Source organism: Eptesicus fuscus, chromosome 17 (genome assembly GCF_027574615.1).
Source record: "Eptesicus fuscus isolate TK198812 chromosome 17, DD_ASM_mEF_20220401, whole genome shotgun sequence".
NCBI classification, from domain to species: Eukaryota; Metazoa; Chordata; class Mammalia; order Chiroptera; family Vespertilionidae; genus Eptesicus; species Eptesicus fuscus.
The window spans coordinates 16,076,261-16,104,252 of NC_072489.1; the positions used below are offsets into that span (position 1 = coordinate 16,076,261).

The 27,992-nt window shown below is 40.4% G+C and overlaps 2 protein-coding genes across 6 annotated transcripts in view; one reads left to right on the forward strand and one right to left on the reverse strand.

Moving 5' to 3' along the window:
* The first annotated feature begins 129 nt into the window (after positions 1-129).
* Positions 130-27,991, forward strand: AP3M1 (adaptor related protein complex 3 subunit mu 1). Of its 5 annotated transcripts, none has more exons than XM_054728994.1 (10): positions 130-183; positions 9,667-9,942; positions 10,604-10,775; positions 12,579-12,716; positions 13,626-13,711; positions 14,455-14,588; positions 16,087-16,294; positions 17,734-17,878; positions 18,311-18,399; positions 18,633-19,500. In XM_054728994.1, the coding sequence occupies exons 2-10, from the start codon at positions 9,670-9,672 to the stop codon at positions 18,714-18,716; spliced, it is 1,329 nt and encodes a 442-aa protein (XP_054584969.1). In that variant the 5' UTR covers positions 130-183; positions 9,667-9,669; the 3' UTR covers positions 18,717-19,500. The 5 variants fall into 5 exon arrangements, with proteins under 5 accessions (XP_054584969.1, XP_054584971.1, XP_054584968.1 ...); XM_054728996.1 differs by lacking the exons at positions 130-183; positions 18,633-19,500 and adding exons at positions 743-896; positions 27,795-27,991; XM_054728993.1 differs by lacking the exon at positions 130-183 and adding an exon at positions 743-896.
* Positions 22,458-27,992, reverse strand: part of VCL (vinculin) — a 112,926-nt gene continuing 107,391 nt past the window's right edge. The window contains exons 19-21 of the mRNA XM_008145363.2: positions 26,814-27,017; positions 26,324-26,428; positions 22,458-24,170 (exon numbers count right to left, since the gene is read on the reverse strand). Of these exons, the coding sequence (XP_008143585.1) occupies positions 24,024-24,170; positions 26,324-26,428; positions 26,814-27,017 (456 nt within the window). The 3' untranslated portion in view covers positions 22,458-24,023. The remainder of the gene's footprint in view (positions 24,171-26,323; positions 26,429-26,813; positions 27,018-27,992) is intronic.

Here is a 27,992-nt window from a genome sequence, read left to right on the forward strand (position 1 = left end):
ATTCAACATCTTCCCGCTTATTTAACCTTTCCAAATCTGTAGACCTAGTTGGTCTCTTTGAAGTTGTTAGACAGGCAATCTGCCGGGCACTCCAACGGCGGGGTCCTCACGGCCTACTCCGCTGCCTCAGTCCCGGTGCGGAGAGGACCCGGCGCCGAATCCCTGACAGGCCCAGGTGTCGGGGTGAGTGTGAGGGGCGGGGAGTCTGCGTTCTGGGGACAGCTGGAAAACTGGGGAGTAGGCTGGATATCCCGGGCTGCGGGAGCGCCTCCCGCGCTGTGGACCGGGGCCGCGATCTCCCTCCTGGCCTTCCGAGCTTTCTTGCCAGCCGGGCCGGAAGGGAGCGATGCACCTGCAGCCCCGTGTTCTCAGGCTCCAGGCTCGGGAGGTTCAGGCTCATTGGGGTCCCTCTCCGTTCTCTGGAGCGGGAAGAAGGTCTTGTCACCCACAGGGAACTGCAGTACCGACGACTGGGACCTCAGCCCCAGGCTTCTGCTTAGGAGAACAAAACCCGTGACTGACCGGAGCGCACATCCTGTTAGGATAGAGGGTGGCGCCTGGAGGAGCCTGGTGCGGGCGATGCCGTTGAGGAGGGGGTTGCAGTTCAGAGGAGAGGTGGTGGGAACCTACACTGGGGAGGTGGCAGTGAGTATGGGAGAGTGATGGCTCCTGTGGCTGGTTGCACTTGGTAGATCTGGCTTGAAGCTGAAGCTGAAACTTAGAGCGTCCATGATGAAGAAGGTGGTGCCAAGATAAAATCAGGAGCCCTCACAGGAGGAGGAGGGATTTTTGTGGAGCTTGGGGATATATCGAGTTTGAAACAGTGGTTTAGGTAGAGATGGTAGAAGGAGAACAAGAAGAAAGCATGGGAAGTAAGCCGGGAGGAAACGTTCAAGGTGAGAACGAAACAGGGGAAGTTTCATATAATAGGGTAAGAAGTGTTGGATTTGTTTTGGGGAATGTTGTCAGTGACATGAAACGCTGCAAGGGTTAAAGGAGTACGTGGGAGTCTGAGACTTAGGTTGTTGGATTTGATGACCAGGAAGTTATTGGGCCGTTTGACAGAGCTGCTTTAATGGACTCCGTCACTGAGTGGAGAGCCTGCCAGTGTGGACGGAATCCTTCTTCACTTGGAGCAGGAAGCAAACGCTTCTTGAGGTTGGCAAGGTTCCTAAAAAGCTTGAGGTTGGTTTGTTTTTAGGAATACGTCCAAATATTCTTTTTTTAGGCACCATTTCCTTGACCCAACTGCACCATTATCTTTGGTGCAGAACGCCAGTAACCAACGGATAACATTAAAGGTTCAAAATTACAAATGGAAGGATTCATTCTGGAAAGAAAGGAGGACACTTTCCATTGAAACCATAGGAAAAGTGGAGAAATGAGGTGAATGAAGAATTATCCAAAACTTATCTTTAGAAGGAAAGCTCTCTTTGCAATAAGATTAGCTTTTCATATTCAATCTTGGGATTTATACAGTGTTTCTAAGCATGCAACATACTATTGGAGTTCCCTGCAGATTAGATACTAGTAAGGTGCTCAGTAGTATCTCAATTCATGGGTAGGAAATGGTATTTGTCAAAATGAGGAATTTTCTCTCCATCTGCAAATTACCTTCCTTCCTGTTACACAGAGAAAATAAAAGCCATCGCTCCTGCAACCAAATATGTAAACCTTCTTCCCTTTTGTTTAAAGAGGAAAAAATGTCTCTTCTCCTTATGAAAAACAAATCCTTTCACCAGTGGTCGGCAAACTGCGGCTCGCGAGCCACATGCGGCTCTTTGGCCCCTTGAGTGTGGCTCTTGCACAAAATACCACATGCGGGCGCACACGTACTGTGCGATTGAAACTTCGTGGCCCATGCGCAGAAGTCGTTTTTCGGCCTGGGCGAGTCTATTTTGAAGAAGTGGCATTAGAAGAAGTTTAAGTTTAAAAAATTTGGCTCTCAAAAGAAATTTCAGTCGTTGTACTGTTGATATCTTTTTTTTTTTTTTTTTAGTTATTCTCTCCCCTACATCATCATCATCCCCCTGTGCTTTTATCTTTTAATTCCTATTTAAAAATATTCTTCCTTAACTTTATGAACAACACCCATTTCTTTTCCTGTCTTCATTTCCTTCACAACTAGAGTTCTTGAATGTATCTTCTACTCTCCTTATCTCTGTTTTTCCCACTTCTTGCTACTTATTTCTCATTTCTCAGCCCACTACAGTATATCTGGTTTCCAGTTTTCCATTAAACTATCACTGAAACTGCTTTTAATAAGATCATCAACGTCCTCTCTGTGTTAAATGATATATTCTCAGTAAGGACAAGAAAAAATCATATTCCTTTTATGAAGCACAGATATACTATATACTTGTGGTTTTGAAATTTTCTAGGGGAGGGGTATGATAGAAGGGGAGTCTGAAAAGGCTCCTTTAGCAGGTAATAATGAAAAGAAAGTTGAGAAACTTAACACTTTCAGTTCTTGTAGCTTAAACTATTGGTGCCATTTACAATGTTGAAAACACCATTCTTCTGGAAACACGCTAACACACTATAGTTACTAAAAACCATTACCTTCTCTGCTTTTTTCTTACCCTTTTTCAGCCAAATCTTTTTTTTTTTTTTTTTTTTTTTTTAGAGCATGTTTTTTAAAATGGGACAGTGAAGCAAGCAGGGTCTTAGGATAGAAGAAGCAACAGGAGAGAGGCTAGGGGGCTGCTTTGACTCACTAGAACAGTTATGGGAAAGAAGTGAGCCGAGGCGGAACTGATACCAGCTCATAGGAAAGTCAGATAGGGGGGCCTTGGGGACAGGTTCAGGGGGATAGCCCAGGATGAGGTGCCACTGCCCATTGCTCTCCTGGTTGCAAGTCTCATGGGGACTCTTAGAGTTTAGGAGATGAATGCCTGTCGGGGGAGAAGAAGAAGAAGAGGGAGGGAAAAGTGCTGGCTTACTCCCAGGAGGGAGAGCGCATCCAAATATTCTTTTTTTAGGCACATTTCCTTGACCCAGCTGCTACTCAAATGTTGGAGTTCCTTCCACAGACTCTCTTCAATTCACACTCTCTCTTTGTAGTTTTATTCTCCTTATAATTACAATTCCCATTAACAAAAATAATGATTATTAAACAAATCTATTTCCAACTCGGCTTCTCTTGGGAGCACGAGACCCATATATCTTTTGCATCTGTTTGATTCAAATATAACCAGAATTGGGTCTGATCACACAGAACTAGGATTAAATGCCTCATTTTCCCTCTCATACTCCCCTCTTCTCCCTCCCCAGTCTTTGCTCAAACCAAAATGTTTCTCTTATCTTTTTATTTTACTCCATTCCTACTGTCAACATTCTAGTTCAGGCCACCACCATAACTCATCTCTCAACTGGTCTCACAATATCCAGTTTCCCTTTTATGCAGTTGCCACAGTACAATCTTCCTAAAACTGTAAATGGGATTGTATGAGTCCCCTGCATAAAACCATAAAAATGGTTTTACATTGCCCTGATAACCAAGTGAACCCATCTCTGCATATTTCATCTCACCATTCCCCTCACCTTCTAAAGTTGCTAAATTTGACTGGAATTCTTTATCTTGTGTTCTCTCTCACCATAAAGCCTTGCAAATTTCTATAGGACACTGTATTTCCCCTGTCATAATAGGATTTACATGTTACTGTATTGAGTTTTTTGCCTTCTTTGTTGAACTCTAAACTCAAGTTCAGGGACTGTATTTTGTTCACCCCTGTCTCCCCATTGTTTAATATAGAAAACATTCAAAACCACTTGTTGAGTGTATAAATGGTCAAAATATTGGCTGAGAATCAGGTGAGCCAGATTCTTCTGGTCTCATTCTCTCACCTTGGATATGCCTCTTTGCCTTCCATGCCTTTATTCTGTTCTGTATAGAGGGAATACATTTTCTTTTTTCTCTTCCAAGGATATTTTGACTATTGTAATTGCACTGCTTATGTATCATCAGGATGAGTATGTTCAACATTTGGTAAAGGGGATTTATGAAGTATTTAAGCTGTAGTCAAAGCTCTGATGGAACTGCCTCTGAAGACAGTTTCTCAAGTGGCTTTAAAATAACTGGTAGAATTCTGTTTTCTGGCTCAAAGTCACTAAGAACAAAAAGATAGTTGTGGTGGTGGTGTGTGTGTAGCTTTCCCAGGAGGTTTTTAAAAATAATAAAAGAAGTAAGTGCAGCTACTAAAAGAGTAAGTAGCTGAAGAAACAGGCTGCAAGTGATATTTATTTGTTATATGCATTAGGCCCTTGGTCATTATATGGATAGAAGAAATAAGCTCTCTTTTCGTATAGTAGAAGGTTAAGATGGGTTTTTAAGCTAAGCACTAAGGAAAGCTACGAAGTGTTATGCTTTCATCTCAGCACTAAGGATAACAATAAATCCAGATGGCCAGTTTAACATACTGTATTCTTCTGAGACCTGAACTACTGCCAATGAAAACAACTTTGGTGGAAACTTTTCCTGGAAAGAATTTTTCACCAGCTTAAAAAGATGAGTAGGAATCTGGCCTCTAAAAATAAAGAAAACTTCAAAGTCACTTGTTTCAAGAACAGCAATCTTTTAGGGTGTATTGAAGTAATGCAGTACCACAGATACATGTGAACTATTCTTTCTATAAGATAAATGGTTGAAGAAGAGAACATATATCAGCTCTCAGCTCCTTTAAATATAATTTCTACTCTAAATAATTGATTAGAACACATTTTGGCTTCTAACTATACAAGAAGCATACCCTTGAACTATTTCTCTTAATTATAAGTTCAAACAGCACATTTGCTGCCCAGTCCAATATGGTAACCACTAACTACATATAATTTAAATTAATTAAAATTAAAACTCCAGTACATCAGTTACATTAGCCAAATTACAGGTGTTCAGTAGTCACATGTGATTATGGTACTGTATTGGACAGCACAGATACAGGACATGTACATCATTGCAGGAAATCCTATTGGATGGTATTTTATGTTTCTAATAATTACTCTCCAAGAAGCAGATAAGAATAAGAGCTCAAGATTCAATTGGATCTGGGTTTGATACTTAAGGTATGATGTTAGATAATTGACTTAACATTTCTGACACTTTATTGTCATATCTGTAAAATGGAAGTAAGAGCAGTATTTATAGCATTGAGATGTATTGATTAAATGTGTTAATGTAGGAAAAGTGCCTAACTTAGTGTCTGGCCCACAGTAAGTACTCAATATATTTTAGATATTATTAGTTCATTTATCCTTAACACTTTGAATGGAGCTGTAAAAAGTGTATCAGCAGAGATTATAAAGTCAATTGAAGTCAGTAGGTTCTATTCAGCAGCTCTATGTATTACAATGGCAATACTTTAACACCCAAATAGAAATAAAAGGCTGACTCAAAGCTAACCTACTAAAGAAAGCATCTGTCTAGATAAAGTAGAAAAATTTAACAGATTTCAGATATTAACCTGGAAAAATTTAGTAGGTCCAAAGTCTGAGGTGTATCGGGTTTTATTGCTGCCAACTCAAGTTGATTGCTTGGCTAAACGGAGATGGCTTTGAACAAAGAAACATTTTATTGTTTCTAAAAGACACGAACCCTAAACTATTAACAGCATTCATAACTTTATTAATACAGTAATTACTAAAATAAATCTTAATAATTGTATTACTTGATAACTGTTGATCATAGGCCAAATAGTAAGGGTAAATCATCACCAGATAGTCTTTAAATATCAATTGCTTTAATAAAATAAATGACTTCCTCTAAAAAGAACTGGTCAGGTTGATGTCATTGTTTTCTGTTAACAGGTTAAATGAATCCATTTATGGAAAGTCTTCCTGTTCTCTTTGAAATGTATCTTTATGCATAGAAACTATATTCCTAGATTTTAATTTTTTTTTCTTTAGGGTACATTTATCATGCAGTACTATAATTTTGAATGAATGGGCCACTAAACTAAACATCTAATATTGACATTATTCATGTTAAGCAAATGAAAAAGTTAAGGTAATTTAACTTTTTCTCACTGTCCTTCATACTGAAAGGACAATAACCTTTTTATTTGAAGTATAACTAACCCTCAGAAAAGTATGCAACTCATAACATAAAGTCCAATGAATTACCATAAAATGAACGCAACTTGTAACCATCATCTAGATCAAGAAATAAAACATTAACAGCACCTTAGAAAACCACCCCACACCTTTCTCTCTTATTACCTCCACTTTCCTCCATAAAAGAAACCATTTGATATTTCAAACATAGACTAATTTCACCTGTTCTAGGATTCATATAAATAATGTCATCCTTTTATGTCTGTCATTGTTCAATATTGTAAGGTTTATCCATATTTGTTTGATGTATCAATAGTTTATTTATTTTCACTGCTGTATATTTTATTTTAAAATGCACTACAGTTTCGTTTTCACTACAGTTAATAAACATTTAAGTTGTTGCAGGTTTTCACTATTACGAATATGTTTTTGGTGCACTTTGTACACATTTCTATTTAATCCACCTGGGAGTGGATTTGTGTGTCATAAGGTATTAAGAATATTTTTTAATTGAGATGTAATTCACATACCATAAGGCTCACCATTTTAAGTGTATCATTTTGTAGTTTTTAATATATTCACAACGTAGTGTGACCATCATTTCTACCTATTTCCTGCAGATTTTATCACCTCAAAAAAGAAATGCCAAACCCATAACCAGTTATTCTTCCCCCTCTACCCAGCCTCTGGCAGATACCAACCTACTTTCTATCTCTATGGATTTGCCTATTCTGGACATTTCATATAAATGAAATCATACAATATGTGGCCTTTTTTGTTTGGCTTCATTTCCTCAGTATAATGTTTTCAAGCTTCATCCATGTTGTAGCACATATTAATACTTCATTCCTTTTCATGGCTGAATAATATTCCACTGTTTGTATATTTATTATTTATCCATTCATCAGTTGATAAACATTTGTATTGTTTCCATTTTTTGGCTGTTATGAATAATGCTGCTAGAAACATATGTCCACAGAGTTTCCAGTTCTTGTGATACAAACCTAGGAATAGAATTGCTAAGTCATTGGTAATTCTATCTTCAACTTTTTAAAGAACTCAACTGTTTTCCACAGCAGCAGCACAGTCTGTGTTCTTGTTGACACTTGTTATTGTCTACCTCTTGATTATATCCAGCCTAGTAGACATGAAATGTATTGTAGTTTTGGTTTATATTTTGAAAAGATGTAGAGCATCTTTTCATGTGCTTATTGGCCATTTATGTGTATATCTTCTTTGGAGAAAAATCTTTCAAATTCTTTGCCCATTTTACAGTGGGTTATTTGTCCTTTTACTATTGAGTTGTAAGAGTTCTTTATATATTCTGGATAGTAGTCCCTTGTAAGGTATATGGTTTACAAATGTTTCCTTGTTCTGTGGGATTTTTCCTTTCTTGCCAATGTCCTTTAAAGCACAAAAGTTTTTAATTCTGATATAAGTCCAGGTTATCTGTTTTTTCTTTTGTTGCTTGTGCTTTTGGTGTCATATCTAAAAAACATTGTCTAATCCAGGGTCATGAAGATTTATCCATACTTTTTTTTTCCTAAGAGTTTTATACCTTTTCCTCTTGTATTTAGGTGTTTCATATATTTTGTGTTATTTTTTGTATATTGTGAGATAGAAGTCCAACTTCATTCTTTGCATATGGAAGTCTAGTTGTCCCAGCATCATTTCTTGAAAAGACTGTTCTCTCCCCCAGTTGAATGGCTTTGGCACTGCTGTCAAAAACCAATTGACCGGCCCTAACCAGTTTGGCTCAGTGGATAGAGCGTTGGCCTGTGGACTCAAGGGTCCCGGGTTCGATTCTGGTCAAGGGCATGTACCTTGGTTGCAGGCACATCCCCAGTAGGGGGTATGCAGAAGGCAGCTGATTGATGTTTCTCTCTCATCGATGTTTCTAACTCTCTCTCCCTCTCCCTTCCTCTCTGTAAAAAAATCAATAAAATATTTTTTAAAAACACCAATTGACCATTTATTTAAGGGTTAATTTCAGAACTCTCAATTCTATTCCATTGATCTATCGTCCCCACCTTATCCTGTGCCAATACCACATAGTACCTTTATAGTAAGTTTTGAAATCAGGAAGTATGAATCCTCCAAATTTTTTCTTTTATAAAAATACATTTTTATTGATTTCAGAAAGGAAGGGAGAGGGAGAGAGAGATAGAAACATCAGTGATGTGAGAGAATCATTAATTGGCTGCCTCCTGCACACCCCCTACTGGGGATCGAGCCGCAACCCAAGTATGTGCCCTTCCCATTTTTTAGGTCTTTTTAATTTCTTTCAACAATGTTTTATGGTATTCAGTGTACAAGTCTTGCACTTCTTTTATTAAATTTAGCCCTAAGTACTTTGATCTTTTTCACACTCTTATAAATAGAATTTTATCAACTGATGAATGGATAAATAATAAATATACAAACAATGGAATATTAGTCATGAAAAGGAATGAAGTATTAATATGTGCTACAACATGGATGAAGCTTGAAAACATTATACTGAGGAAAAGAAGCCAAACAAAAAAGGCCACATATTGTATGATTTCATTTATATGAAACGTCCTGAATAGGCTAATATGTAGCAGCACAGTTGATTTTTTATATTAATCTTGTGTCCTGTAACCTTGCTGAATTCATTTATTAGATCTAATAGGGTGTGTGTGTGTGTGTGTGTGTGTGTGTGTGTGTGTGTGTTGTTAGTTTTACTTCTTCCTTCCCAATTTGGAAGCCTTTTATTTTCATTTTCTTACCTAATTGCCCTGGGTAGAAAGAACCTCCAGTACAATGTTGATTAGAAGTGGTAAGAATGAACATCATTTTTCTTGATATTAAGGGGAAAGCTTTTGGTCTTTAACGATTAAATATGGTGTTAGCTATGGAATTTTCATAGATGCTTTTCATCAGGTTGAGGAAGTTTCTTTCTATTCCTAGTTTGCTATGTGTGTGTGTGTGTGTTTTTTTATTTATCTTTATTGTTGAAAATATTACAGATGTTCCCTTTGTTTGTGGGGTTTTTTTCCCTCCATTGACTCCCTCCACCCCATATCTGTCCCTCCCAGGCCTTCACCACTCTATTGTCTGTGTCCATGGGTTATGCATATAAGTTTCCCAATTAATCACTCTCCTCCCACTCCCTTATCTTCCCTCTAAAATTTGTCAGTCTGTTCCATGCTTCTATATCTCTGGATCTATTTTATTCATCAATCTTGTTCATTAGATTCCACGTATGAATGAGATCATGTGATACTTACCTTTCTCTGAGTGGCTTATTTCTATGTGTTTTTAATCATAAAACAGTGTTGGATTTTGCCAAATTATTTTCTGTTTCTTGAAGTGATTATATTTTTTGTCTTTTATTTTATGAATACTGTGTGTTGTGTTGATTTTCATATGTTGAAATCATCTATGCATTCTTGGAACAAATCGCATTTGGTCAAGGTATATAATATTTTTTTATGGTGCTGGAGTCAGTTGCTGGTATTTTGTTTAGAAGTTTTGCTTCTGTGTTCTTAAATGATAATGGTCTGTAGTTTCTTGTATTGCCTTTTCTGGGTTTGGTGTCAGGATAATATAAAGATACCTTTGATGTATACTAAATTTAAACTTTTTTCCCCCCAGAAAATGATCCACAGTCTATTTCTCATAAACTGTTCCGGCGACATATTTCTAGAGAAGCACTGGAAGAGTGTTGTGAGCCAATCTGTCTGTGATTATTTCTTTGAAGCTCAAGAGAAAGCTGCTGATGTTGAAAATGTACCACCTGTCATTTCAACACCTCACCACTACCTCATCAGTATCTATAGGGATAAGCTCTTTTTTGTGTCTGTCATACAGACTGAAGTGCCACCTCTCTTTGTAATTGAGTTCCTACATCGAGTTGCTGACACTTTTCAGGTTGGTTATTCATTAGATCTTTGAACTTAAATTTACCCAAGATAGTTAGAGGGGGGACACATTATTATATTTTTTAACTATCCAGCTTTTGTTGTGTTGTCTGTCCTACTGCGCTCTCTCTCTCTCTCTCTTTCTCTCTCTCTCTCTCTCTCTCTCTCTCTTCAACTAAGCATAAACCCTTTTATGTAGGGTATACAGTAGCACACATGGCTGCTCCACACAGAAAACTCTCATTGGCATGGAAACCTGATTTTTTATATGTATTATAAATTATGTCATCAGGAAACATTAGTGCTTTCCACACACAGTTCTCTGAGTGGTCCCAAGATTTTTATTGGTCATGAAATCTGATATTCACATTTTTTTCTTTTGTTTTACTGAATATGCCAAATACTTTAATCTGTGTGTTTTGGGGTATCTAATCAGGACAAGGGGAGTTTATAGTTCACATTCTGGTTTAATACTTCAGTATACTTCCTGGCATAATATGTAAGAGAAATTCAATTCAATCCAGAAATTTAAGAAAATATTATATAGAACTATCAAAGGGTTTTTTTCCCTTGTGTTTTACATTCATTGAATTATGCAACTGTAAATTTACCCTTCAGAACAAAAAGTATTTAGCAAGCCTTTCTTCATTCCTTCCATGGTATTTTATCAGGACTACTTCGGTGAGTGTTCAGAGGCTGCAATTAAGGATAATGTGGTCATAGTGTATGAGCTCTTGGAAGAAATGTTAGACAATGGATTTCCACTGGCTACTGAATCTAACATTTTGAAAGAACTGATTAAACCACCAACAATTCTCCGTTCTGTCGTCAACTCGATTACAGGTGAGGTGAAAATACACTTTATTAGGAATTGAGCAACTAAAACTTTATAAACAACTCAACACCATTTCTTATGATCTGGCAGATTCTTAAGATTAGTCCAATTTGGCCAGAATTAAAGTTAGTGATGAATTTTAAATGGATGTCTATTTCCTTTCATATTTAAAAATCTATTTATTTTGCTGGGTCTTAAATTATAAAGAACTTCTTGGTTATTACTCTTTTATTATATGTTTTTCTACAAAACCACAATAATATTATTACTATTATTTAATACTAAATAATAAGACTAAATAAATGATCACAGTTAATCCTAAAGAAGCAAATGTCATGATAGATGTTAATGAAACTTACTGTGGTAATTATTTTGCAATATATACACATAAATCATTATATCGTATACCTTAAACTTAACATAATGTTATATGTCAATTATAACTCAGTAAAGCCAGAAAAGAATAAAAATAGTATTATAAACTGGCATATGCTGCTACCCTACAATTATTAAAGTATAGAAAATGTGAGACTCGCTACTACAGAGTATATACTGTCTCCTCCAGGTCTTTGTTTATACACGCAAGTGCTCCCTTTGGCAGCTCATTTATACCTGCAAAAGATGTGTTAAAAGAGAAAGACAAGAAATTAAGTCTATTTGTGATATCTCATGCATTGTGGGCCTTGTACTTGTGTTATAAATTTCCAATTTTGATTTAATTCTTCAGTAGGGCTAGAAATTAGGTACATTCAGATGACAATATTCTTTTGGAAAAAAAAAAAGAAAGTCTTCTAGAGAAAGATTTCTATGAAATGTTATATGCCGTTCCAACTCAGTATACTGTCCACCATTGTAAATGCCTCTCCAAGAGCACTAAAGTGGGTGAGAGAGGCCTATAAGAAACTGTTCATTCCATAGCTCTTATTCATCCTTTGTACAAGGCTGAGTGTCAGGAGAAATTCAAGGAAAGATAAGATGGCATGACTGTGCTCCTTCATAAAATTTATACTCTGGATGGGAGGGAACTAGGAAAAAAAAAATTAAAATTGAAATATACAAATTACAGTATAAGATTTTTAAAAGCAATTTCATACTTTGTAGGTGATGTAGCCATAATGAAAGGTGTTGTTATTGTTAAGCATGTACTACATTTGAATTGGAAATGTAAATTAACCATATTGGTAACTATTTAAAAGCTCAAGGATATATGTTTAGAACAACCAAATTTATTTTAAAACCTATGTCAGTTTACCAGGAAATTAGCCAGATATTGAACATTAGCCATATTGTAACCAGATGGGTGTGCTGACCTTAAAATGGAAGAAGGCCAGAGTATGTTCTTCATTGCAGTTACTCCACTGAGGCCTGCTTGGCAGCATCTCGTAGAATCCAAGCTGAATACCAAAGGACCTAGTTATCACCCTGTATTCTCAGTGGAGACATTTTATCGACAGAAGGTTTTGAAACAACCATCCTCTTTTTTCATCAGTGGCAGCAGGATGAGATTCTGTTGTTGAGCCACTGGAATTAGGTTAGGTTACTGTTAACACACAGGAAGCAAAAGATAAGTGAATGAATTTAACCTGGTTTGGCAGATAGAGGACCACATGGCCTATTTCTGTCTTCTAGAAATTTGATCATGTTGGTATGAATATGTCTCCAACAATTCTAGAAACCATCCACAACTTCAATGAAGAAAAACCCAAATATTAAAGAAGCAGCTAAAATATTCTTTTTTTTTTCTTTCTGTTAATAGCTTTTCTGATGACCATTTCACGCATTAGCTTTGCTTTCCCTTTTCCGGTTTCTAGGTAGTAGTAATGTTGGGGACACACTCCCCACTGGGCAACTGTCCAACATCCCATGGCGCCGGGCAGGAGTAAAGTACACAAATAATGAAGCCTATTTTGATGTCGTTGAAGAAATAGATGCAATTATAGATAAATCAGGTAATTGTGTGCATGCGGTCTTATTTGGGGGAAAAAAAGTTCATCTGACATAAGCTGAAGAGAAAATTGAAATCCCTTGGCAGTGTAGTTTCAGTGGAAAGACTAATGATTTCATTTATTTTGCCCAGAGATTACATATAATTTTCATAACCACTAGTTGAGATTGACCAAATCTTTGTAAATCAGATCTTATGTTGTCTTATATTAAGCCAATTATTACCCTGTACACCTCTCCTCTTGCCATTTATTCATTCTAACATTTATTGTACTTCTACCATACACCATACTTCTTACTAGTATTTTTGATGCAGTATTTCTAGTAAAGATCCCAGACAAAACATTGCTCTATTAGATCACAAACATTTTAAACATCTCCAACCCTCACATTTTATACGTAAGGAAACGAGTTCAGAAGGGTTAAGTAAGCTGCTCAAGGTAGCACAGCTAGTTGGTGTGAAACTGAATTATTGTGAACTATAGCCAATCTATTTTCTTTAGTGAGTGCCCTTTTCATTATAAAATGCCATCATACAGAAAATAGCTGTATTGCAGAATAATGGCTCCTATTTCTTAAAAGTTAACAGCTTAGTCCATTTCATGAGAAACGTGTCTCATTTTAAAATTCTGTTAAAAATATTTTAACTTCTTATCCAGCAGTTTTACAAGTTTGATTCTATAGAGATATAACAGGTTTGATTTTCCTTAGAATTATCATATTCCAACCTATGTGAGGTATGGGCCATGGCACTCAGTGAAGAAGGTGAATATAATGGATCTCTGTCCACTGACCTGATAATAGATGTGCAAAGGTTCAGTGTGTCTGTCGTCCAGGAGGTATCTCCATTACTTCAATACAGTAATAACTCGTAAAAACGCAGACTCACTTTCTTTCTGTCTTTCTTTCTTCAGGATCTACAGTCTTTGCAGAAATTCAGGGGGTCATCGATGCTTGCATTAAGTTATCCGGAATGCCTGACCTTTCCCTTTCTTTCATGGTAGGTTTTTTTTTGGCTGTTTGTTTGTTTTTTGGTTTTTGTGTTTGTTTGTTTTTTTGGGGGGAGGGTCATGGTAGGTCTTGTTAATCTGTTCTATAGTGCCTTACATGCCTAATACATATTCAGTACTAAATGAAATGATAAATACTGAGACACTCTTGTATCTTAGATTGTAAAAGATTATCTCAGAAATAATCCTAGCACAGCTTACCAAGACACTAGCTTACATGATGAACATGGCCTTTTTGGAAAGGCTGAGGAGAGGTCTTTGCCTAGGTGTGCTAGAAGTAGCTTAAATGGCTAGCTGGCTTCTGCAGTTCTGCAGCGTGAATTTTACTGAATTGTTTTGCTGGTATGAAAGGGCATTAATCTTTTGCGTCATTTTAGACTCGGCATGACACACCACTAAGAACAATCAAGAAAACTGAGTTCCAGTTCTGTCTCTGCCACTAACTTGTCCTGACCTTGAGTTCTTTGAACCCCAGTTTTTTCATCTATAAAATGGAAATGAAACTACTTGGATTTTCTACTTCATAGTTAAGATTCAAGTAAAATAATGTATATAAAATATTTGCAAACTTTAGACCAGTGTAAAACTATGCTTATGATGTGGTCATAACAACAAACTCTTACATGACTGCTTTATCTTTAGGGAGAATATTAATTTCTCATAATATCTGAATAGAGTTTCCATGTTCCTTATGCTCTATGAATATGGTGGCTGTGTTCTGTTTTCCTGGCAGAACCCCCGGCTTCTAGATGATGTCAGCTTCCACCCCTGCATCCGGTTCAAGCGTTGGGAATCTGAAAGAGTTTTGTCATTTATTCCTCCAGATGGAAATTTCCGACTCATATCATATCGGGTCAGCTCACAAAAGTATGTTGATCAACCAGATACCGCCATCATATATCAACTAGAAGCCCGGTGCATGAAATTCATGCACGGGTGTGTGTGTGGGGGGGGTCCCTCAGGCCAGCCTACACCCTCTCCAATCTGGGAGACTGCTGGCTCCCAACCGCTCACCTGCCTGCCTGCCTGACTGCCCCTAATCACTTCTGCCTGCCAGCCTGATCACCCCCTAACCACTCCCCTGCCAGCCTGATCGATGCCTAACTGCTCTCCTGCTGGCCCGATTGCCCTCATTGCCCTCCCTGCTGGCCTGGTCACCCCTAACTGCCCTCCCCTGCCAGACTGGTTGCCCCCAACTGCTCTTCCCTGCAGGCCTGTTCACCCCCAACTTCCCTCCCTTGCAGGCCTGGTCCCCCCCAACTGCCCTCCCCTGCAGGCTGATCACCCCCAACTGCCCTCCCCTGCAGGCTTGGTCCCTCCCAAATGCCCTCCCCTTCTGGCCTGATCGCCCACAACTGCCCTCCCCTGCTGGCTATCTTGTGGCGGCCTTCTTGTGTCCACATGGGGGCGGCCATCTTGTGTGTTGGAGTGACTGTCAATATCCATATTATTCTTTTATTAGATAGGATATGTGAATAGAACTGACTTTTCCTTTTCATTTTGATATTGGTTTCTTGAGCTCATCATTGATGCTTTAGCCATGGTTCACCAGTAGAACCAAGAAGAACTGGTGAAAATAAGTCTAAAATAATCAGTGCACCTTGAATCTAAGAGTAGAGTAGTAGTAAATGAGACTATAGTAAAATATGTACCTGAGAGCAAGCATTTGGGAGTGTATAACTTAAGCAAAACCATGAACCCGTGTCATAATTTTACTATGATCTATACACTTCGTGGCTGACAGGAGACAGCCCTACCTATAGCTCCCAGGACATTCCCCAACTAACTGGCTCCAAGTCACTCTTCTATGCACTGGGGTTTATCTTCTTTAATTTATTTTTTTTTTTTCTTTTTTTTTTTTTTGCACTGGGGTTTAAATGAATGATTTAGTGTGGGTTGTAGCTAGTTTGTCCCTTGAAAATTTCAGAAGTTATTTAGTTGACATCAGGACAGGACTCAAAAGCAGAGATATTTGAATTGTTTCTTGGCTCTTACCACATACAAACTGCTTTATTAGTTTGCATAATTGTAAATTATCTTTCTGTGGATCTTAATTCATTTCTATAAACTAGGGCTATTTGCCCCAATTGTTTATACTATAATTAACTTCAGATTTCTATCTTGATTTGTATACTTCTCAGAAATTGTGTAATTCCTAGTGTAGTGGTTCCAGAACAATGTGCTGTACTCACCACACCCCCACCCCCAATGCAGACGCAGAATCCTCACTTCTAGGGGTATAAGGTCTTATAGTGAACTTAGAGGCAGGTTGGGAAACTCTGGACTGAGGTTTTGAGGTCACTTCCTGAGCTGTCTCATTCCATTCATTACGTGTGTTTGTGCTTTTGTGTCTTTATCTTTTTAGTCTAGTGGCAATACCAGTGTATGTGAAACATAGCATCAGCTTTAAGGAGAACAGTTCTTGTGGCAGATTTGATATTACAATTGGACCAAAGCAGAATATGGGAAAAACTATTGAAGGAATCACAGTGACAGTTCACATGCCAAAAGTTGTGCTGAATATGAACCTGACACCAACACAAGGCAGCTATACATTTGATCCAGTTACCAAGGTATAACCACCTCAAATCAAGAGTGAGCCTGTTTCTGCAATCTTTATTTTGTGATTTGGGGCAGGGGCTAGGGGGAAGGTTTCAGAGTCTTGATTAAAACTAAAGTTCCTAACAAAACAGAGAGAGCATACTGTGTGTGCTTTTGCCAGTGGCTATGAAGAAAATACTGCATCTGCTGCTCAGTAGAACAGAACAGACTCATTCTGGCCCCCTTCAGAGTGTGCACACCTCGGCTCATCCATTGATAATCCAGGCACTTATTCTCTAATGAGGAAGAAGATATAAAACTTTTTAAAAAGAGAAAAACATTGCGTGGCTATAAGAAGATATATAGGCTATTGCTACATTTACTGTAGAAATTGATCATTAAGATCTTTCTCTTCCTCTTTTTTTTTTTAAATTTAAAAGCATTGTTTTATACTTTTCCACAGGGGGTGTTGGCTAGGAAAGCAGTGTCCTCACCCTACATAAATGTGCCTCTAGCAGAGGGTTTTCTCTCAGCTTCCTGGTTGGTTAAAAAATATTATTTTCAACAGCAGAGTCATTGGACTGCCTGGTAAATGAAAAGGCATATTTTTTTTAAATATGTTTTTATTGATTTCACAGAGAGAGAGAGACATCAATGAGAGAGAAACAAACATCAACCAGCTGCCTCCTGTACACCTGTTCAAGATCAAGCCCACAACCTGGGCATGTGCCCTGACCAGGAATTGAACTGGTGACCTGGTGCATGGGGCAGTATTCAACCAACTGGGCCACACCGGCCAGGCAAAAAGGCATATTTTTAAATAAAATCATAGAATATTAAAGATCATCTAATCCAGTCCTAAGGATTTGAAGAACCACACAGGCCTGAGAAGTGAAGAGGGGCTTCAGATGCCTGGCCCTTCACAAACCCAGCTTCTCTTTTTCATCTATTACTGAGCTTCCATGCTAAAGATTTTATTTGAACAAAGGGTTCCACACCTAAAAGCTTAAAATACCAGTTTAGGTCAGTCTTCTCATTTTACACAAAAATAAACTTGAGGCTCAGACAGAAACAGTGAATGTGATATAGTAGAAAGAGCATTTGAAATCAGATAGTTTTAGGTTCAAATCCCAGCCTTGTTGCCATCTAGTTGTGTGACCTTGAGCAATCATTTTACCTCTGAGCCTTAATTCCCTCATTTGTAAAAAGACAAAGTCTACATCACAGGCTTCTATAAGATAAGATACAGGTAGTGCTAAGCACAGTGCTATATGCAAAAATAAATGTTCAACTAATGTTGGTTCTCTATTGACTCTCCATTTAGACTCAGAACTAATTAGTGGTGAACTCAGTGAAGGTCCCAGGTCTCGTTTCCAAGACACTGCTTCATTTTGTACAAAAGTTTATGGTGTCTTTGAACATTTGTCCTTATTAAAAGGCTCAGATTGTTTGTTTTTCATGTCTTTTTAAGATACTAACATGGGATGTGGGGAAAATTACTCCACAAAAGCTCCCAAGTCTTAAAGGACTGGTAAATTTACAGTCTGGAGCACCCAAGCCAGAAGAAAATCCAAGTCTCAACATACAATTCAAGATCCAGCAGCTTGCTATTTCAGGTAAGGATAAATTTGATTTGTGTTTAAGGGTAATTGAGTTCTGCTGAGGTCAACTACTAGGAGCTTAGAAGGGTAACACTCCCTCTCTGGGAAGAACAATAGCTCCAGTTTGCCTTTCACATTGTTATGGGGCCAACCTCTCAGGGACAGGATTTTAGAGAGCACCTGTTTCACACAGTTTTCCTTTACCCCAACCCTGATTCAAGCACCAAAGGAGTTACACATTCAGAAAGTAAACTTAACCTTAAAAGACATTCCTTGCCCACAAGGGAATCGGAACTAAAATAATACCCCCACAATGCTGTAATTTGTATATGGTAGAAGGGATATTGTTTCCAAATGGTGTAAGGGACACTGGTTAATGTCAGATTTACTGTGTAGTGCTCACTGTTAAACAAATATTGTATTCCCTACCTATTCTTTTTGACACAGGCTTAAAAGTAAATCGCTTGGACATGTATGGGGAGAAATATAAGCCATTTAAAGGAGTCAAATACGTCACAAAAGCTGGAAAGTTCCAAGTGAGGACATGAGAAGAGGCCAAAATCCCTCAAGATCTGTTTGTTTTCTAAGTGTCATTATAGTTTATTACTATGAGGTACCAAGTGGGTGGGAATACTTATTCTAGTTAAAGCATTTGTGTGAGTTACACGCTGCTAACAGAGTTGCTTAGTGATTCATGTAGGGTTCTTAAGGAGCTTTAAGCTAAGGTAATTTTTTAATAACTTAGCTTGTTTTGTATCTTTTCACTTAGGAAGATTTTGGGAGTGATTTTCTCCATAGGGGGCACCAGCTGGAGGTTGCACATTGTAACAGTAAAGGCAGAAGACTACAGTGATAACCTCTCCTAAAACAAGTGAACTGATCTCAGCCAGCAGCTGTCTTAATCTGTAATGTGATGTGTCAAGTGCAGCCAAATATCATACCCGATCTTAGCCATCCCAAATCAGCATCTGTCCCAAGAGGAAATTCCCTCCACCCCAAGAAGTTTACAAAAAAAAAACTGCCTCTTCAAGTGTTTGCCTTATTCAGCTTTTCACTTGTGCCATTAAGCAAGCACTGTAGCAGAAGCCACCTCCACATGCCCTGGCAAGGAGCAATGCTGCTCCACGCTCCATTCTCACTGTACTTGGTATTGTCTTTTTTATAAATAAGATTTCTATGTAAAGCGCAGATTTTGATTTACAGAGACCTTGCTGCAGTAAGTACCATCTCAGTTTTGCACCATTGGTTCAGCTGTTAGCACAGTAAAAATCATTTGTATGAAAGGGGCAAATGCTTTATTATGGTAGTAAAAGGGAACACTACTGCTTTTAGGAAGTTATTTCAAGCACAAGTGTTTGAGATTTTAAATAAATTAAAGTAGTAAAATAAGAATGTAAGTGAACCTTTGCCATCTTCATGTTTTATAAAGCTTATCCAACACCAATTAAACCATAGTTAGCCTAAAGGCCTCATGCTGTAGTTCAGCAAGAGGAAAATATGTCTGCCTCACTATGGTCTTTCATCTTTTTTTGTTGTTGTTTTTACTTTTTTATTGAATTTATTGAAGTGACATTGGTTAATAAATTTATATAGGTTTCAGGTGTACAATTCTATAATTACATCATCTGTATATTGTATATTGTATTGTGTGTTCATTGCCCCAAGTCACGTCTCCTTCCATCACCATTTATCCCCTCTAAACCTTCTTCCTTCCCCCACCTCCCTTTCCCTCTGGAAATCACCATACTGTTGTCTGCGTCAATGTGTTGTTTCTAAGGGGTTGAATTTGCTTGTGTCCCTTGTCTTCAAGGGGAACTCCCTTTTCATATTGTGTGTTTCTCAAAGCTATACTCAATAGCTTCCGTCCTGAAACTACTGTTGTAATTGTCACTGGAGCACTTACGTTTCTGCTGTACTGACAAATTACGTAGAAGAACATAGTGAGGCAGAAACAAAATCCTCAGTAACATTGATTAAACCGTGTGGTCATCATGGTTGGCTGCCAGTCTACAGTTGTATTCCACTCAACTTCACTGGCTCAGTAGTCCTTGCCCAGTTATTTTGCCTCATTAGACATGAAGAATGGAGAAAGGCTAAAAGATAAGATACAAGTGCTTGTTCTTCATATGTTCCTTCTTGTCCTAATTTATGCTATTAGATTTCTTCTTATGACTCCATTCTTTTCATTCTTCGCAGCTTATAACTCCCTTTCCTTTATGTTAAAGATAGCCTTGACACTCATCCCATTCTGCTGTCAAGGACTAGTGTTTGGTGCTGGTGCAGGGAGGCCAATATACAGCAGCATTCTTACCTTTGCCTGCCTAGGGCACCCAGCCTACCTTTCATCTAGCAGGAAGAGTCACTTTTTGCAACTCTGAAATTTCTAGAGTAGCCCAGGCCGGTGTTATTCAGTTGGTTAGAACGTCAGCCCAAGCATCAGAGGGTTGCAGGTTCAATTCCCGTCCCGACCAGGGCACGTGCAGGAGGCAACCAATCAGTGTTTCTCCCTACCCCCCCCCCCCCCCAACGCCTTCTCCCTCCCTGTCTCCCTCTTTACCTCCCTCCCTCCCTTTTACTTTCTCTAATAATCAATGGAAAAAAATATCCTCAGGTGAGGATTAATAACAACAAAAATTTCCCAGGTAGCCATCATCAGCTTGGCAGCTAAAATCAATAAGTTGCCAAATATTGATTTCCTTTGCTTAATGTTGGCTACCCAGTTCAACTACTTTTTATTTTTTAGTGCTTTACGAAGTTCATACCTCAAAAGAACAATCAGTTCATTTGCTTTCTTTCTGCCGAATCCCTAATCAGCCATCTGTACCCAGTGTCCAATTTTCTTTCTGTGCTGTCACCTCTTATATACAAGCAGATTATATGCCAAGAGTCCCTTGCCTCTAGCAATTTCTGATAAAACTTCCAAATAGACTATATCCTTTTACAATTAAATTATTGTATTTATTGATTTGATTGAACCCAATAAATCCTTCCTCCAGCTCTGTCAATAAAAAGATGAAAGCAACAAATTGACTTTTTAGCTTGACTGTTGATTGAGCATTCTCCAAGGGGCATGTCCCAGTGTCTGAGCAAGCACAGCCTGATGAGACTTTGTTCTGTCACACCCAGCGTGAAGGTGGCTACAAAGTACTTCCATTGCTCCTCTCTTAATCTCAGTGTGTTAGCCGTCATGTAAAACATTCTCTACACATCACCCTTTTGGCCACAGACTGATCAAAGCTGCTTCTCCCTACCACCTTGTACTAATAACAAAGATTCAGTAATACTTAGTAGTATTAGACCATTTTTCAAGCACAGAATTCTAGCTAATCCCAGAATGGCTCTGTTTTCTAAACTGTTAAAAGAGTGTATCTTAAGAGCAAATGAAGTAGATGCTTATTTTCTGCGTAAGGGAGTCACCATCCTTTTACTCAAAGGGAATTCACGTGATGGGTTTGTTCCTTAAGTGGTACTAGACAAGAGCCTGTGGAAGACATTTGTTGCACTGCCCTCAGGGTATTCTGATTTGAGAAAATGACTAAATTATAATACAGCAGGAAGCCAGCACCAATGAACACAGGATGAACTGCAAAAATGAGACCATGAATACTGTTTTCAGATACTACTGAACTAATTCAGTAGCTTTGGACATTTCCTGGGGACTCAAGCAGGCTAGAATCTGCCTCCCTACTCAGTAACTTTTCTAAGTTGAAGCAACACTAACTATAGCCTTTTAATGATATTTACCCCTTTCAGACCTAGCAAATCAGGCAAAAACAGTGATGGCCCAGCTCTACTCCAAGAACCTGCTCCTACTCTTAATCAGTGCCTCCTCCAGCAGGAGGAATATGCCTCAGAGCCTCTGTGGATCCCTGCAAACCCTCTTGTTCTGTCCTGGGCTCGGAATATGACAGATAGACCTGCACATGTAACAGCTTCAGCTCCGTAGGGGATAGTGATAGCCTCCATGGATAGCTAGAATTGTCTAAAATGAGGCAGACTACTTCAACCAGAGGACGGTCCGCATCACCTGCTGCTTTCCTCCTTTTGTTAACCTGTCACCTTTGCTCCTTCTAGTATATAATCCCCAAAGGTCTCCTTCATTGCACAGATCTTTGTTAAGTAAACATACTGCTGGTTTCTACTACTTACAGCACAACATTAGGCTTGAGGATTGGTTCCACTGGCAGTTTTTCAAAACAAAGGAGAAACATGACCTAAAAGTTCTTGCTAAAATATCATTTAAAGCATTATTTATACAAATGCACTTTATTGTTTAAAACAGAACAAAAGAAAAGGCAGAAAATATTTGCATATAACAAATCCTAGCATATAAATGTAGTTTTAGTGGTGATGTCTAATCATTCAGGGCTTTTTTTTTTTTTAATTTGCTTCACTGTGTCTTGAGCACTGATATTAGAGAAAAGCACATCGGCATAAAAGGTAAACCAGTGTCTCAAAACACTGGAAGAACTGGAAATTTTATTTCCTCTAGGTAATCTTTAGTAAAACAAAAGGTGATCTTTGGCATAGATTCATACTTTAAAGGCATTAATATTGCATTTATATCAGGTAAGCAACTATCCAAATATGCTGAGGGCCTCGAAAATAATCTTCATCAGTTAATAGGAAATAGAGGAAGCCTGAGTGTACAGTACCAAGTCTTACACATTATATGTTGGGATCTACCACATTGGAGGTGGGAAGGAAAGGCATTCAGGCAAGGGTTCTTCCTCCTCTACTCACCCAGTTCTGGCTTTGGGGAGAAATATGCTTTCGTGTGCTGGGGATGCTTAGACAGCAGTGATAAAAGCAAGAGGAAAAACTCTTCTCTCATTTGCTAATAGGAAACTTATGGTGATGATTTAATACTTTACCCATTACTCTCTTGAACAGTAGGACTTAGGAGGGGGAGAGGATGCGAGGGGCTTGGTTGTAGTTGGTTGAGGGAGATAAGAATTACTGAGGACTATTTCCCATTGATTCATCCCCAACAGCGCCAGAATTCCAGTCTGCAAGTACCGCTCTCCCTTGGGTAAGAAGTGTCCTTCAGACAGGACTGCCTGTCCACTAAACACTCCTGGGGGCAAGCACCAATTCTTAGGACTGAATTTCAAAAGGATAAACAGGATCTTTTCAAAATTATAGAAGAACAAACATATATCTTTAAAAATCTTATTTAGGCAGGGTGTGGGGCAAGAATATAAAAGCAAAGATAGGAGACATGATTTGGTTAAAAATTAAATGCAGCATTTCAGCTCAGGGAGAACAATAAGAGTTAAGAATGAATGATAAGGCCTCAGCACAGACCTGTGCCGGCAGTGACAAAGCATGAAGCGCCTGGGAGTGGCCCTGCTGGGATGATGGGCAGAGCGACTCCCGGCACCTCTGCCCCTCCAGCAGCAGAGAGCACCAGGACACAGTGTGTTCATGGGGTGGCTACCTTGGCTGGCCATGGCAGGGGGATATGGGACGAGGGGTTTCCCTAGCACAGGGGCAGGGAGAAGACGATTGTGATTCTGTGATTTCCTCCCGACAGACTGAGCTTTGACTGTATACTGTGGGAAACTAGAAGGGTTGAATTGTGGAGGGGTAGGAAGTGAAGCCAGGACCCCTTTACTGAGGCTGCCCCAGAGGCCAGCTTCCCCTGCAGCAGGGAGGCTCACTTCTGAAGGGTCCAGGTAGCAGCCAGGGAACACAGGCAGGTCAGCAGCAACATGGAAAGCCCAAAACAAATTTTGGAGGCATAGTGATTCCTTAACCGACTTGCCTGGGTCCTGGGTCTCGGGAGCCTGGCGGGGGAATAGGGAGCAGGGAAAGGAAGCAGACAGGGCATTGTACCCTGGGAACAAGGAAAGAGCAGGGTGTCTGGCTAGTGTTCACGCTTGGATTCTGAGCTTATGTGAAGTCCATGGGCTAGAACCCAGTCTGCCTATTGGGAGCATGTGCAGGAGTATAACTGTTTGAGGATGCAGACACATTTCAGAGTGTCCATGACAAGAGAATAAATGCTTTCTAATGTGAAGAGGCCCCATTCCTTTCTGTTATATCAGGCCAGGATGTGGCTTTCAACTCCCCAGCAATTCTGGGTGGCTCCTGGAGCTCAGATCATTTCCATACTGTTTAGTAGGAGTTTCTGTGCCAACCAGGTTCCATCGGGTGCCTACTGGTACCAGGGAGTCTTTCTAACCCAGCGCAGTGTAAATCCAGCATCCGTTCGAATTTTGATTGAAGCTGCTTCTGCCTCTCGAACAGTCTCCTTCACAGACTGCATGAGGTTCTGGGCATTGTGAACCAGCATCTCCGTCGCCTGCAAGGGAAGAGGACCTCTCCATCACTCAGTGCCTGACGCAGCAGCCCTGCCTCCAGACCGGCGTAAGCCAGGAGTGGACTGCCGTGTCCCTGACCTGCTCCTGGCATGCCCCGTACTTGTCACATCACTGGTGGTTTAGCTGGATCACCAAAAAGACCCCACAACTGGCCCATCACTGTGCAAAGGCCTCTAGTGTGTACTCCTTCCTGATCTTCCAACAAGCTCCCGCCTCCAGCGGTGCCCTCCACCGGAAATGCTCTTCCCGGTCTCCCACGGCTCACCTTCAGCTCCTTCAGACGCCACTCGATTTTCACCCTCGTGAGGCTTTCCCTGCTCACCTTATTCTAAATCACCTTCCCAACTCCCAACAGTCCTCATCCTCCAATTCTTCCTTCATTTTTCTCCATGGAACCCATTATCACTGATGTACTGCACGTTTTACCCAGGTTGTTTTATCTAAACGTTAAGTTCCATGAGGGCAGAAATTTGTGTCAGTCTTGCTCATGGTTGTACCTCTGTGTTAGGACAGTGCCTGTCACATAAGAGGTATTTCATAAATATTTAATTAATGAATGAAAAAAATAATTAAATGAACAAACCAACCACCTTACAAATCCATGAAGATCTAGTTAAGTACATCTTCTACATAAACAAACTTACAGGACTGGGATCAATCACACTGGTACTCTACCATAGCAAGTCAGAGAACTAATTAATCCATTAGCCCGTAATTCTTTTTTTTTTTTAATTCTTAACTATTTTTGAGCCACAGAACCTGTAATTTAATGAAAAATGCTCATATCTGCAAAATTTGTGCATGCAATCAGAGAGTTCGTGGGCTCTGAGAGGCATAACTAAAATAGGCTACGATTCCTGAAAGTTGATCTTTTCACTTGGTCAACAAAGAGGCTAAGGCCTAGAGCGGTCTGAGACTTGCCAACCAATCTCACACAACAGGATAAGCTTGCAGTCCTGTGTTTTCCTACCTTGCTCAGTCTATATCTTTCTTTATTGGACTACTTAATAGAACACAGTAGATATTCCCAAGATACATTTTTGTTGGTTATTTAAGTAAGTCTGAAATTCTGAGCCTTATCCTTCCCTGGTTTTTTACCTTCCTTTTCTTGGGGCAAAAGAGGCCACATGAGAGGAAACAGCCCAGTGCCTACACCTGCCTAGAGTACATGGAAGCTAGGGGTGAAGATCCAGTTCCATGGTCGGGAGAAGAGAGAGGTGGGGGGAGAGCTGGGATTAAGGCATGGTAGAGAAAGCAGAATCCTGGCACTGTCTCATCTGACGTTTCCCTAGCCTCGGCTCCTGGTCTAGAGGTCAGAGACAGTCTCCCAAGCTGTCTGTGAGTTCCCCAAGGGGAGGGCTTGTGGCTATTTTTGAAACTACCCTATACATTGCCTAATTCAGTCCCACCTACACACCCAGTGTATGGTGAGCTTGCCTAAGCAGTTCAACAAAATACGTGCTCCCTACCATAAGGAGCTGGGGATCTGGCTCACAGCAGAGCCTACTAGAGAGGAGATACAGGAAGGAAAAGGCGCTCGTCTGAGGGCTTTCTGAAGGATCTGGGCCACATTCCCTGGGGGCAGGGAAGGACCACTCCAAGAAGTGGTTGCCAAGATACAAACAAGAAGCATGGCTGACGGGAACCCTCCCGCCATCCTTAATTTCAATCTGTCAAAGAAAAGCACCTCCTGAGTTGTCCTCCCAGGGTCAGCAGGGGCCCCTGACAAGCCACTGGGCGTCCTCCCTGAGGTGCTTATTCCCAGGGAGCCGGGGCGGACGTTCTCTCCAGCCGGAGGGGGACAGTGGGGCCAGCGTGGACAGGCCCTGGGGGCTCAGGAGAGCCAGGGAGGGAAAGAGTGAGTCCAGTCCTCACTGCAACGGATCCAGACGCTGAACCCTCCTCGGCCTCCATCTCCCACCTGTAAAATGGCCAAAGCCGCACAAGAGCTTTACTTTACTTTCCAAATTTCTGGTGCGTCTCTCCAACACAGAAGCCCTTCAGAGAGAAGTGAAGACTCCACCCCACATACTGAGGACTCAATTCGCAGGTAAAATCTCTCCAAGGCAGAATTAAATTGCTATGAAGTGACACAGACGCTGCTGGCCAGAAGCCAGAAGCAGCCGGCACGTACCTGCTCAGACTCCTCGTCACTGATGTTGGTCCGGCCCAGCATGGTGGCCTTCACTGTGGACAGGATTTTGAGCTGGGTGCTTATGGTTGGGATTCGCTCACACACCTGGAAACAAATGTTTAGTTAGTGTTGTTCTTGCCTGCAAGTTCCTTGAGGAAGAACTTATTCACCTCTGTATTCCCAGTGGCTGGTGTGCAGAAGGCACTCAATAAATCAGCAGCAGGATTCCCCCAGCTTCCTTCTAAAGGTCAGTATAGTCCCTTTGTCCAGAAATGGAAGCATTGAGATTCTTTCATTTGATTAGGAAATAAACTTCCCTGAATCTGCCTTTCCCAAACACACATGTGTATTTCCCCTTTCTGCTGCATCTTTCCACTCTGACGTGCCTCCTCCTCCTTCTTCACCCACTTCTCTCTTTCCTGCTTTTCTCCCTCCCACATCCCACCACCCCGACGCCAACACACACACACACACACACACTCCTGAGTACCTGTAAGAGGTTGGTTCTAATCCGCTTATCCGTGCATTGCTTGGCAACCTCCTTGGCCAACCGAGTCACCTCATCTGAGGCCTTGGCGATGTCCTTGGCACATTGGATCAATGCCCGCTTGGTACCACTGCCCCCTCTTACCAGCCGAGACATCTCAGCCATCAGCAGAGCCATGCGCTTGGCTGCTGCAATGATGTCATTGCCCTAGAGAGAGGCAAATATACAGGGTGAGCTCAGCCCACACTCTGGCCACACGAGGGAAGGAAGTAGGAGCACGGAGAGGAGAGAAGGGAGCCTGCTGCTCCAGCAGTCCTCTGGAAGGTGAGAAGAGGATAAAGAGACTGTTCGGAGGGGCATGGACAGCACAGGAGAGACAGAGGAGAGCAAGCCAGGGCACTCACCCTAGCACTCTTGAGAGAGTGGGAGAGAGATCACCTGGCTGAAAAGGGAAGAACTGGGAATTAGTCTGAAAGGGCCCCGTGTGCGCCCCAGGCATAGCACTAGACAAGCACTTCAGCATCTCCAGGTTAATCATGTCAATGAAATGGGGACGGGACACGAGGTTGGTTAAACAGGCATTCCCTTTCCACTGAGAGAAGCAGTAGAACTGGCCTGAGGGGAAAAATACAGAGGAGCCGTTCCAGATGCTGAACTCATCCTCTTCATCCTCGCCCATTACAAAGAGCAGCCAAGGGCGTCTCTGCCAAACCAGAATTTAAAACCCAGTAACCATTATCGGCCACGAAGAAAAAAGATGTATTTTGTGACCTAGACTCTCCTACCCTCCCTCTACTACCTCTTGTTTGCCATGTTAGCCTAAGGCAGTGGTCGGCAAACTCATTAGTCAACAGAGCAGCAAACCGCGGCTCACGAGCTGCATGTGGCTCGCGAGCCGCAGTTTGCCGACCACTGGCCTACGGGAATATATTGTTTTAATTTCAATTTAAGAAAGGCCAATAATCAATTCTTCCATCCCCTTAGATAGGTGGCTGCAACTAAAGAAAACTTCAGCGAAGAAGATGCTGTAGGAGTCATCAGGAAAATAAAATCATGAGGCGAGCTGTAAATGGAACCCCCATTCCAACTAACAGCAGTTTATCTCAGATTTGGCATTTTGGTTCATTAAAACCCTTACGGGTCAATAAAGAAATGTGTAACCAATTTATTATGTGTCCTCAA

Coding starts and splice junctions, on each gene's coding strand:
- AP3M1 (XM_054728994.1), top strand. CDS start 9,670: ATGATCCACAGTCTATTTCTCATAAACTGTTCCGGCGACATATTTCTA. Junction 12,717..13,625: donor TGCAATTATAGATAAATCAG/GTAATTGTGTGC, acceptor TTCTTTCTTCAG/GATCTACAGTCTTTGCAGAA. Junction 18,400..18,632: donor CAAAAGCTGGAAAGTTCCAA/GTGAGGACATGA, acceptor CTTTTCACTTAG/GAAGATTTTGGGAGTGATTT.